Genomic DNA, 13,160 nt, shown 5'->3' on the forward strand with positions numbered 1-13,160 from the left:
ATTTAAGTTTTAGGATAAAATCCTTAACTTGCATAATAATGCTTACTGTATTTTTTTCTAGATGTTTGTTTGAATTGGATTTTACATTCTAAATTATGATGTCTAATATGGTTTGTGTGTTTTTAGATGCTGAAAGGGCTCTTTCATAAAGATATGCAAAGGGTAAATCAGGACTTATCAGGGTTTTACAACAGTGTCATTCATCTGAACTACAAGAATGTTTTATATATATGTGTGTTGCAACTTGACAGATACAATACACAAGATACAAACACAGAACATTTGACAATCATTACATGAATCTTTCACACTGCTACAAATTTACGTATGGTATACAGAACATAAAGGAAAGGCTGACAAACGTGTACATGTGGACCACATGATTGTAATGTACATTAATCAAAACCTAAAGTGCATGTCAAGACACCTACTTTTCCATATAATTGGTTATATGCAGTTTTCATATTATACCAGATTCAGCTGTCCAGGAACTTTAGCAGGGGGCTCCATATTTTTTCAAAAGTGGGCATTTTATTCCTAAGTGAGGAGGTTAATTTCTCAAGTGTCAAGAATGTTGACTTTAATCAAAATATGTTATTGTGTGTATGTTGCTAACAGTCGTTTAATGAATAAACGCTGATCACTGCTCTGGATAATCCATCGTTTTGGACTATGATATAAAATTTAGCACAAGCATAACCAAAAGGGGAACTAATTGAGAAAAAATTATATTGGCCTACACTCTTAAAAATAAAGGTGCTTCAAACGGTTCTTCAAGCGATGCCATAGAAGAACCATTTTTGGTTCCACAAAGAACCATTCAGTCAAAGGTTCTTTAAAGAACCATCTCTTTCTTACCTTTTTATAATCTGAAGAACCTTCTTTCACCACAAAGAACCTTTTGTGAAACAGAAAGGTTCTTCAGATGTTAAAGGTTCTTTATGGAACCATTTAGACAAAAAGGTTCTTCTATGGCATCGTGAAGCACCTTTATTTTTAAGAGTGTATATACTGTATTTAAAAGAATAGGTTGTGTGCCCATGTCACTGCCCCCCTTTCCTATTCATGCCTCATTTTGTTTCTTAGCAGATGGCCCACAACAGGTGTTGGCAGAAGGGGTAGTGGGGTGGTCATGTAATCAATGGCACAAATGCTCATTGGTGTCTGTGTATTAAACCATAATTAACATGCCCACACGTTGTGATCCGTTCCACCCACCAGGCCAGCAAAAATCAAGTCTTGTCCTGGCTTAGATAATGATTATTTGGCATACTCTGAACATACTGTTTACATGGTAGATTGTCCTTATCTTTTCTGTATGCATGTATCAATACACATACAGTATGTGCACAATAAACACAATGTCTTCACACTTAATATTGTAATTCAAGATTTGGTATAGAACCTCAGTCTTCATGGCTCCAAATTGGCTAAACTTACAGGCATAACATTCCACTTTGGTATCAAGAAACTGTGGTTCATTCAAGGTTGAAGTGTGGATTTCACATGTGATTGACTGTTGGGTTAACATATGAAAAATATAGGTCACAATAAACCATGAGGCTTCTCTGAGGCAAATGGAAAGTTCTAGGCTTCAGCGGTGATGGGTTAGGTTTACCTAGACCTATCATTTTATTTTAATTGGCTTTAAGAAGTTTTTGTCAAAACTCCACACACAAACTGAAATACTGCATTAATCATTGAGTGTTTGGAGCCAGAGTCTGAGGTGAAGGCGGTGCCTGATGCTAAAGGCGAAGCATGAGGGGTGTGGTTTGCCTAATTCTTTTTTTGCCGCTTGTTATGCAAGTATGTTTTATAGCCTCCTAGTTGCATTCATTTTTAATGAGTAAAATAGGCCCTGTTATTCAAGCTTCACAGCTACCTTGGGAGCCGTTTAGTGTGTGTGTGTGTGTGTGTGTGCATGGTAATGTGCAAATTTAAATTGGAACTTAAGATGCTTTTTCTGAACAGGTGGCCCAATCTGTTCTAGATATGAAATCGCACATTTACAGTGAGGGGTTTTAAAGCATGATTATTCAGGTGACAAGTGAAAAATGTGGTCACAGTATATAGTGTAAGAGACATAGTGACTGTATGTAATGGTGTTTTTAATTTAAATAATAATTAAAACACAGAGACTGAAACTCATGGTATTAAATGGCATATGTTACATTCGCTAGCCAAAACATAGCTGCTGGTAGTTTCTGTAACTGTCTAGTGTTTAGGACTGAAGTGTTTTTAGACTCTGTTTTCTCAGAAAAGGCTGTCAAATGGTGTGTGTAACTCACTAACAAGAAAAGGTTTTCTTAAATCTGTGATACTGTACATCAGCTACAGATGAACATATGCAAAACAATTTTGCATTTGACTGACTGATCATTTTAACTTGACTTCTTAGACATGAAAATGTACCTGAAAACATAGGAGTGAAATAAAAAAGAATATTTAAAACATATTAAAATAAGATTGTTCTTCAAATTTGGCTACACTCTCAGTTTTGTCTTTTATTGAACACTTCTCTTTATACTTAATAATGCTATGTACAGATTTGTTACATGCAGCATAGACTGTTTTGGTTAAGTTGCAGATTTTCCACCTCTGAACTGCAACTGATGAAGCAATAGTGTATTTCATAACTGATAAGTTGTGTTTGTACATGCCTATGTTTTTTTGCTGTTAAGTAAGTAAATTCACCTTGTGTTATCATCTGGATATAGTATGTTATTTATTATATTGAATTACATGCTATTTATTTATTTATGAAAACAACACTGGAATATTTAGGTATATCTTTTTGTTTGAAGTTTGTGCAAGTGTCTAGACATTCTATGAAAAGAGGAAGCCACATGTTGTCGTTAAAAAAAAGGAAAAGCAGCAACCTTGTCCCCTCCCACTTTCACATTGAGTTGTGTCACTTGCTTTCTGTCACACATTTTTCAAGCTACTGAATCATCAAATTCAACGACTTTGCAGACTGAATACCCTTTTTTGGGTAAGCTTGTGGTTAACATTTGATTTATGTTTTGGCATTTTTAGTATCTTTTGATAAATACAGTGATCAATTGATCATTTGAGGAGAATTTGAGGAGGTTTAAGGAATTAAGAGCTTGTTAAAATTGGTTTTGTGAAACATGATATAATGGTGATTAAGAAAATTTTGAAAATAAATGTTGATGTTGCTTATATGCTTACATGTGTCTTGGTAATCTGAGATAATAACTGTTGTGGGTTTTCTGCCCTACATCGTACCCATGTGTTCTGACATCTGGTCTCTCTAACATACCAATACTATATTGTCTGACTCGTAAATAATTAGCATATCTTGCAAACAGTAATCAGACTAGTTTAGATACCATTACATTCAAAACATGAAGTAAAAATTTACTGCAGGACAGCAAAATTTGCATCATGTGATTCTTACACAAACTGAAAATTGCTGTTTGGGTTAGTTGACCAATAAAGCTATGCCACTGATCATGTAATTGAAAATTGCATGTGCAAAAATGTTTAAGCCAATTATTGCCATATATAAAAAAAATGCTAATGGCTGTCTCTCTCTTTTTGTATCACATAATTTCTTTAGGGCCAGAGGTCATTACAAGTTTTTACGGCAATATGGCAGATGTAGGAAAGACGCCTGTGGCACGGAATGAGAAGACAAACAGTGAGTTTGGCTATGTGGGCATTGATGCCATCTTGGAACAGATGAGGAGGAAAGCCATGAAACAAGGCTTCGAGTTTAACATCATGGTAGTGGGTAAGTAGAGGTTTCGGTGTGCAATTACAGATGTGTTGCTTTTTTGTTCTAATGTACAAAATAAATATTTAGTATCACTGGAAACTCTAAATAAATTAGTTAGATTAAATAGATCAAGATTGTTGAAATAACCAATTGATAAGGGTAATAAATACAATATTATTGGCATATTCTGTAACAACTTATTTACATTGTGATTTTTTTTTAATCTGCTCTATTACAATAAAGCAATTTCAACTAAATCAGTCAGAGGACCATATAAAACATGATTAACAGGCTGAATTTGGCCCAGCAAGCTGTTAGCTAAAAGGCCTTGATGTAATCAGTAGTAATTGGTGAACATAAATTATTTCATATCCACATCCATATCCATAAAAAATAATACTATATGCAATTACTCCTACACTATTGTCTTTTAAAGTTTATACCTTATCATACTGTTTTTAGTGAGCAGGAAGGTTTTCATTCATTGCCATTACATCTTTAATTCAGGCAGATCTGTTTGAACCTACAACCCTTAAGTAACTTCAATCAGCAGGCAACACCACCCAGCACTAGACCAACAATTTCACCTCTACTGATACAATGCAAATGCTGACTGACTGTTAATCATGACTTTATTCCTATATGCCATATTCACTGAATATGAATACCAACTTTTTAAGCTTGAACCTTGGTTGGCGGTTGCTTTCAGGGATTTTATAGTGGATGGTTTTTCAGTTACTTACATGTACGCCAATATGTTTTCAAAAAAAAAAATCCCTGTAGAATTCAGCTGGACATGGTTAATGCTTTTTGCAGTGAGAGAATCTGCCTGGCTGCTCCACTCAACTGATTCCAGCTGCAACCTTTGTTCTTGCTTTATCATGGATGTCAGTGAGAGATCCAACAAGCTGCTCCCATGAATCTCATCTAGAAACACTGGCTCTTTTATAGAATTGTGTGTGTGCACGGTCATTGAATGGACCTGGGGGCAGATGTTGGGTCAAATCTGCATATGGGAATGAAAATGCTACTCACAGTCGCTCACATATAAACACACACACACTTTACCATAGTCCCGTTTACTCCACTTAGTATATGGCTATTTGTTTGTTTACTTTAACACATGAATTAGGGTTGTTAATTTTGAATGCGTTTAAAAACATGCAATGCAAGTGTCTGGAGATGAATTTGTAGCTGAGCTGTTTAGTGGTGTCTTGGTGTGAGATGTCGTGAACACTGCTCATGGTGTTAGATGCTAAATGCTACTTTTGCTCTAAATCAAGCATTTGTCTCGGACATTAGTCCTTTGAACAAATATTTTATAATATGCCAGGGTTTTTCAGCTCTGGCCTGCGAGGTCCACTCTCCTGCAGAGTAGCTCCAACCCTGATCAAACTTACCTGCCTGTCATCTTCTAGTAATCCTGAAGACCTTGATTGTGTGTTTGATTAGGATTGGAGCTAAACTCTGCCAGACAGTGGACCCCAAGGGACAGAGTTGAGAAACAAAGGCCAAAATCAGTACATTAAATTTGTAGTTTGTCCAAATTTGCAGTATTCATAAAACAGTAGGTGAAAAGTAGCTGGATGACCTAGTACTTCCACGAACATTCCAGCAGAGGTTCAATGGATGCTTTACTATATAAAGCCCACAGAGAAGAGTCATGAATGACAGGGAAGAAACCCAACTGATGCCATAAAACACATGACAACGCCATCATGTATGGCTATAGTATGTCCAGATTGCTTTCATACTACACATATGCATACTTTTTAATGGTCAATAAATTCCTCGTGAAATGTAGTATCTCCTCAGACCATGTAATATCACGTAAATTCGTCCCCCGCACTTTTTCGGGCAAGTGTGTTCGCATAGAGGTTTTCAAGAGCCGGTGTGAATAAATATAGATATAAATTGAAAGAGACAGGATAGTCTGTGCATGATCTGATGTTTTATTCGGACCCAGAATAAGGCGAGATGAACATCACGGAGCGCTAAACATTCCATGCAGTGTATGTTTAATTCATACTCGAAGCCGGAGGGCGCTCTCGTGCAGAAAGTCGTAGGAGGAAATTCCTAATATGGACAAAAACAGTTGTTTTCACAGAAAAACAGAAACGTTTGGGAACATGAAGACATTAAACATATGATTGCGACAATATACAGTGGGTACGGAAAGTATTCAGACCCCCTTAAATGTTTCACTCTTTGTTAAATTGCAGCCATTTGCTAAAATCATTTAAGTTAATTTTTTTTCCTCATTAATGTACACACAGCACCCCATATTGACAGAAAAACACAGAATTGTTGACATTTTTGCAGATTTATTAAAAAAGAAAAACTGAAATATCACATGGTCCTAAGTATTCAGACCCTTTGCTGTGACACTCATATATTTAACTCAGGGGCTGTCGCTGTGGGGGTGTTTTTCAGCTGCAGGGACAGGACGACTGGTTGCAAATTAGGAAAAGATGAATTAAGTCCCAAGTACAGGGATATCCTGGACGAAAACCTTCTCCAGAGTGCTCAGGACCTCAGACTGGGCCGAAGGTTTACCTTCCAACAAGACAATGACCCTAAGCACACAGCTAAAATAACGAAGGAGTGGCTTCACAACAACTCTGTGACTGTTCTTGAATGGCCCAGCCAGAGCCCTGACTTAAACCAAATTGAGCATCTCTGGAGAGACCTAAAAATGGCTGTCCACCAACGTTTACCATCCAACCTGACAGAACTGGAGAGGATCTGCAAGGAGGAATGGCAGAGGATCCCCAAATCCAGGTGTGAAAAACTTGTTGCATCTTTCCCAAAAAGACTCATGGCTGTATTAGATCAAAAGGGTGCTTCTACTAAATACTGAGCAAAGGGTCTGAATACTTAGGACCATGTGATATTTCAGTTTTTCTTTTTTAATAAATCTGCAAAAATGTCAACAATTCTGTGTTTTTCTGTCAATATGGGGTGCTGTGTGTACATTAATGAGGAAAAAAAATTAACTTAAATGATTTTAGCAAATGGCTGCAATATAACAAAGAGTGAAAAATTTAAGGGGGTCTGAATACTTTCCGTACCCACTGTATGGGTTATTTTTGTTTGTCAAGTAATCTCCAGGTAATAAATATAGTATATGAACAATGCAGTGCTAATTGACATAGCATTTATTACAGTATAGAAACTATTCTGCCTTATTATGTGATAAAAAAGTGTTTGTAGTATATAAACAAATCAATATTATTGGTTATTGTCCAGCAGTTATCTGATTTCTAAGTCAATTAAAAGCTAGAAATTAGAGAAAAATTAAAGTTGCTTATACACTGCCAGTCAACAGTTTTTGAACAGTAAGATTTTTTATGTTTTTTTAAAGAAGTCTCTTCTGTTCACCAAGCCTGCATTTATTTGATCCAAAGTACAGCAAAACAGTAACATTTTGAAAAAATTATACTATATTTAAAATAACTATTTTTATTTGAATGTATTTTAAAATGTAATTTATTGTGATTTCAAAGCTAAATTTTTTGCATCATTACTCCAGTCACACGATCCTTCAGAAATCATTCTGATATTCTGATTTGCTGCTCAAGCATCAAAGTTTGATTTCAACCATTAATTTCATTATGATTTCAGTATTTGACATGGTCTTACTCAGTCAATATTAAAGATATCAATGTTAAATTTTCACAGAATGTTATTTACCTTATAAAGGATGATTTTATGTAGAAAACAGTAAAACATATAATTAATTCCTTTATTCATTTTATTAAGTAAACCAATATGACCCAATTATGCATTCTTGTAGTTTTTTTTGGTTCATGTATTCTAGGGATAATTGTGTAATTTTGTCCTTATACTTTAAAAGAAAAATTTAATTGCACTAAATCAACTTATTAAATCAACATCCCCAGTGCCAATTTAAAAGGGTCATATGATGTTGCTAAAAAGAACATTATTTTGTGTATTTGGTGTAATGAAATGTGTTTATGCGGTTTAAGGTTCAAAAAACACATTATTTTCCACATACTGTACATTATTGATTCTCCTCTATGCCCCACCTTTCTGAAACGCGTCGATTTTTACAAAGCTCGTCAGTCTGAAAAACGAGGTGTGCTGTGATTGGCCAGCTATCCAGTGCGTTGTGATTGGCCGAATACCTCAAGCGTGTGACGGTAATGTTACGCCCCTTACCATACTTTAAATACCACTTAACCAATGATTTCTAGTTGTGTCCTCTTTTGGAAGGCCAAACAAAATAGTTTCGCTTTCACAACGAAACACACAGCATCACGCACAGCGGGCTTGAGTGAGCGGAGGCCGGCATGCTTGAGAACGGCGCGGCCAGCTGGACTCCGATCCGGCGATCCACAGCGCAATGTTGATGTATTTTCTCAGCGACCAGCACGGAACAGCTCTAGGCATGACAAAGCAGATATCGTTCTCTTTTGGAAGGCCAAACAAAGTAGTTTCGCTTTCACAACGAAACACACAGCGCCTTCACGACATGGCGGCTGCAACAACAATACTACAACAAGAATAAAAGTTACGCCTTCTTTCTTTGTGTGAACATTTGGGCGGCGTTATGCAAATCTTTCCACATCGTGACGTAGACATGTGGGGGCATGTTAGAATGAGCCGTTTTAGGTAGGTGTGGTTGACTTTTTAACTTTTATAAAGAATATCTCTTTAGATTTGAGACTTTAGTCTTTGCAACTTTACAGATCTTCTTTATGCACCAAGAAAGGAAAAATTTTAATTGCATCATATGACCCCTTTAAGACATTGATTTATTTTTCTTTCTTTCTTTGTACAGGTCAGAGTGGTCTGGGTAAATCCACATTGATGAACACACTTTTTAAATCTAAAGTGAGTCGCAGATCTTTGATGACAACAGAGGAAGACCGAATTCCCAAGACAATTGAGATCAAGTCCATCAGTCATGGTACAAAGGCCTTCTGAACTAAAATTGAAGCCAACACCTGCTTATCCATTTAAGGATAATTTAAAGTCGTATTTTAACACTTCTGACTGTCTCATACATTTAGTTATCCACTTTCAAACTCATCTTTTATACAGATATCGAGGAGAAAGGAGTGAGAATGAAGCTGACTGTCATTGACACTCCAGGTTTCGGAGACCAGATAAACAATGAGAACTGGTCAGTGTCAGCTTTATTCATTGTTATTCAACTAATTCTTTGATTACTTGGTGGTCTTGTTTAGAGGTCGACCGGTGTATTGGTTTTGCCGGTTAATCGGCACCGATAGTTGATTGCTGGAACAAAAATCCATGCCGATAGTTTTCCGGGTTGCGTCCGTTGCTGGAGCGGCTGAGAAGGGTCTACTGTCGTTATACAGTGCGAGAGCGGACTCTAGTGGTTGAAATCACTGACAGCACGTGCTGTTTGTTTAGACACATGACACTGCACGCTGAACAGAGGGGGAAACTTCAGACGTGGATTTAAATGCAGCCGACAGAAAATCCTGCCGCACCACAGAGCGCGATTCACATAGTTTTCCATTAAATTACATTTGTCCTGAATCTTTGTTGATGTTCATAATGAATTGTATATTGTGCATTTTCAGTGAAACATTTGTCTTTCTGTGGCTCTAATAAATTCTGTATGCTTAATTTATAGAGCTATAATATAGATCGCACTTTCTCTTTCCATTTGCTCCGTTTTTTTAAACACCGAACTTTATACTCATCTATGCCTCATTGTTCATTCTTGAAGTAAACTTGTGTCCGTTTGGTGATTAAATAAACTGTTTTAGACCGCTGCTCGAGTTGAACACGATGCGGCCGGAGTGGGTGTGATACCGGTGAGTTCCCCTAGACTCAGCTCTGCGCTTTTATTTTGATTAGTAGTATGGTTCAGTACTGTTTTTTTATTAAAGGACTATTTTAGTTTTTGTTCAGTATCCATTTTAAAAACTATCGGTTAATTAATCGGTATCGGCCAGTGTGGTCCATCCTAGCTATCGTATTGGCAAAATCCACTATCGGTCGACTTCTAGTCTTATTAAATCTCATGCGTTTCCTGGTGTCTCCCCATCTGTCTGATCTGTTTGTAGCTGGCAGCCCATCATGAAGTTCATTAATGCACAGTACGAACAGTATTTACAGGAAGAGATCAACATCGAAAGGAAGAAGAGGATTCCAGACTCACGAGTCCACTGCTGCATATATTTTATTCCTCCTACTGGACACTGGTGAGACACACACACACACACACACACACATTACATTTAAACTCAAACAAATACCAAACATAGGTTTTTGTTATTGTTACATTATGTTTGCTTAGATAGTAGGGCCTTGTTGATATGATAATTTAAAGGGGTCATATGACGTTACTAAAAAATAACATTATTTTGTGTATTTGGTGGAATGAAATGTGTTTATGCGATTTAAGGTTAAAAACCCCCATTATTTTCCACATACTGTACATTATTGTTTCTCCTCTATGCCCTGCCTTTCTGAAATGCGTTGATTTTTACAAAGCTTATCGATCTGAAAAGCGAGGTGTGCTCTGATTGGCCAGCTATCCACTGTGTTGTGATTGGCCGAATACCTCAAGCGTGTGATGGAAATATTACGCCCCTTACCATACTGTGATGGCATGCCGTGTCCCGGCGCGACGAGACAAAACCAATAAAACCCATGACAAATTAGGTATTTGTAGCATACAGTGGGGACATATTTACTGATTATAATGACTTATACTGTCTTTTTATGCATTGCGTTGCATCGCGCCGCGTAAACATAAAACCATGTCTGCATTTGTGATCGGAGAAATTACAAACAACAAGCGCTACTCTACACTGCTCAAAAGACGTGTTTGAATCATCAGTGGCAAATCCTTTAAATATGAATACGTACTTACAGGCTGTGAGTCAGCATTATTTGTCAGAACACCGGCATTGTAGGCTACTCTCCCAGGAAACAGTCCTTGTCCTCTGTAAAATGCGCTGCACACATCTGAATATTTGGTTTGAACTGTTCTGGAACAGTGTTGCAAATACAACTTAACCACTGATTTCTAGTTATGTCCTCTTTTGGAAGACCAAACAAAGTAGTTTTGCTTTCACAAGGAAACACAGCGTCTCCATGACATGGCAGTGGCGGCAACAATACTACAGCGAGAATCAAAGTTACGCCTTCTTTCTTTGTGTGAACATTTGGGCGGTGTTATGCAAATCTTCCCACATAGTGACGTAGACATGTGGGGGTGTGTTTAAATGAGGCATTTTAGGAGGGCGTGGACGAGTCTTAACTTTTTTTAAAGAATTTCTCTTTGGGTTTGAGACTTTTGAACTTTTCCATGACATTCTAATTTATTGAGATGCACCTGTGTATAACCCTTTCATTTTTCTCAACAAACGGAAAGTTAGACAAACTCTGGAAGTTCTACAGTACATCACTATCAATGTTCCCTCTAATTTTTTTTCTTGCTGAGCAAAACTTTTCTCTATTGGGCGGACATTTCGGCCACCTGAGCAGAAACATTCTTTATACCAGACCTGTACAGCGCGTACACAAAAAAGTGTGTAACTTTTAACTTTAATGTGCAATTTATATTTGATTTGACCCTTAATGTAACTAAATGATGTACATTTTAGGTTTCCTGAGAAAATATTTTTACAGTATAATACACTGCCGTTCAAAAGTTTGGGATCAGTACATTTTTAAAAGAAGTTTCTTAGGCTCATCAAGGCTGTATCTATTTGATAAAAAATTCTGAATATTATTTCACAATATAATATTGTGAAATATTATTGCAATTTAAAATTAGAAAAGTTTTCTATTTTAATGTACTTTAAAATTAAATGTATTAATGTAAAGCAAAGCTGAATTCTCAGTGTCACACAGTGGTGGACAGTAACAAAGTAGTTTTACATCGTTACTGTACTTAAGTACATTTTTCAAGTATCTGTACTTTACTGGAGTAGTTTTATAATATCTCACAGAAGTGAGTACACCCCTCACATTTTTGTAAATATTTTATTATAACTTTTCATGTGACAACACCGAAGAAATTACACTTTGCTACAATGTAAAGTAGTGAGTGTGTAGCTTGTATAACAGTGTAAATTTGCTGTCCCCTCAAAATAACTCAACACACAGCCATTAATGCCTAAATCGCTGGCCACAAAAGTGAGTACACCCCTAAGGCACGAGTGATCTTCAGGCACGAAACAGAGAGTGCCTGAAGATCCCCGATCCTTTTTAGTGAGGAAATAGTGAGGAGAAAGATGGTCTTGAGCCTGAGCAACTTGACCGAACTTCTTCTATGGGTTCAAAGGGGGCATTGCATAAGCCCTGCAGGACCCATTTTGAGATATTTGGTAGAAGTTTCCACGCTACCAGAAAATCTACTAAGGGAACCAGCCTCTCGAGGCTGGCGTCTGGTATTATTAGAGGAGCCAGTTCGGTGCCCTGAAGCGGATGACCGGCAGGGAACGTCCGACCTGACTGCTGTAGCACCCTTACTTGAGGGGGCGAGCTCTCCTGTGCCGTACCGTTGTCGGGCGGCAGCTGGGAATTTAGCTCGTCGGAGCTCACTGAGCCCTGAAGCACCGAGGTGGCAGGGGCATCAATGAACCTCCATGAGGGCACTGAGGGAACAACCAAGAAAGATCATATTTTGAGTGCACAAAAGTGCGTTTTGCACGCGCGCAAGCTGAGTTTTGTGGAGAAAATGTTTGTCTCGCAAAGAAGAAAGTATTTTGAGCGCACGAAAATCAATTTTGCATTTAAAATAAGTTTTTGGATGTGTGCAGACGTGCAGCGTTTCACTAGCTTGCTCACCTGATGCCCGCCTTCAGTGCTCGATAAATGCCAACAGCTCGCATGCTCAACACAACCCAGCGTTAGAATGTGCCTTAATTCCAGCCAATCAGAGACCGAGGCTGCTAAATTCTGATTGGCTGCCTTGACAACCAAACTGAGAGATTGACAAACAATCACAACATTTCTTGCATTACCTCGACAGCAGAAGAGGAAAAATACAGTGCATGCATAATTATTATGCAAGTTGATATTCTGATTATATTTTTTTCCAAGCACATTTTACCAATAATATCTCTTTGGTTTTGAGACTTTAGTCTTTGCAACTTCAGGGATCTTATCTATGCACAATCAGCTTGTAACACTACAAAGAGAAAGGAAAACTTGAAATCGCATCATATGACCCCTTTAAGCAGGTTATCTTCTACAGATAAAATCTCGAGATGGACTAAAAATTAACTCTCAAAACTTACTGCCAGATTCTGGAAGATATATTCTTCAAACAGCACCACATCCTCTTGTATCACTGTTTGAAGATATATTCTTCAAACAGTGATACAAGAGGATGTGGTGCTGGTCCTTCAAGAGTCACTCTTAACTTATCTGTCTATAAAGCATATATATCTTTAAAGAATCC

The 13,160-nt window shown here is 37.4% G+C and overlaps 1 protein-coding gene across 2 annotated transcripts in view; it reads left to right on the top strand.

Moving 5' to 3' along the window:
• Positions 1 to 13,160, top strand: part of LOC107566422 (neuronal-specific septin-3-like) — a 94,198-nt gene that overhangs the window by 69,270 nt on the left and 11,768 nt on the right. For both annotated transcript variants that reach the window (XM_016251880.1, XM_016251881.1), the window contains 4 exons: positions 3,584 to 3,757; positions 8,547 to 8,675; positions 8,810 to 8,891; positions 9,808 to 9,945. In XM_016251880.1, coding sequence (XP_016107366.1) covers positions 3,584 to 3,757; positions 8,547 to 8,675; positions 8,810 to 8,891; positions 9,808 to 9,945 — 523 coding nt within the window. The remainder of the gene's footprint in view (positions 1 to 3,583; positions 3,758 to 8,546; positions 8,676 to 8,809; positions 8,892 to 9,807; positions 9,946 to 13,160) is intronic.

Source organism: Sinocyclocheilus grahami, unplaced genomic scaffold (assembly GCF_001515645.1).
Source record: "Sinocyclocheilus grahami isolate Dianchi unplaced genomic scaffold, SAMN03320097.WGS_v1.1 scaffold1074.1, whole genome shotgun sequence".
Taxonomy (NCBI): domain Eukaryota; kingdom Metazoa; phylum Chordata; class Actinopteri; order Cypriniformes; family Cyprinidae; genus Sinocyclocheilus; species Sinocyclocheilus grahami.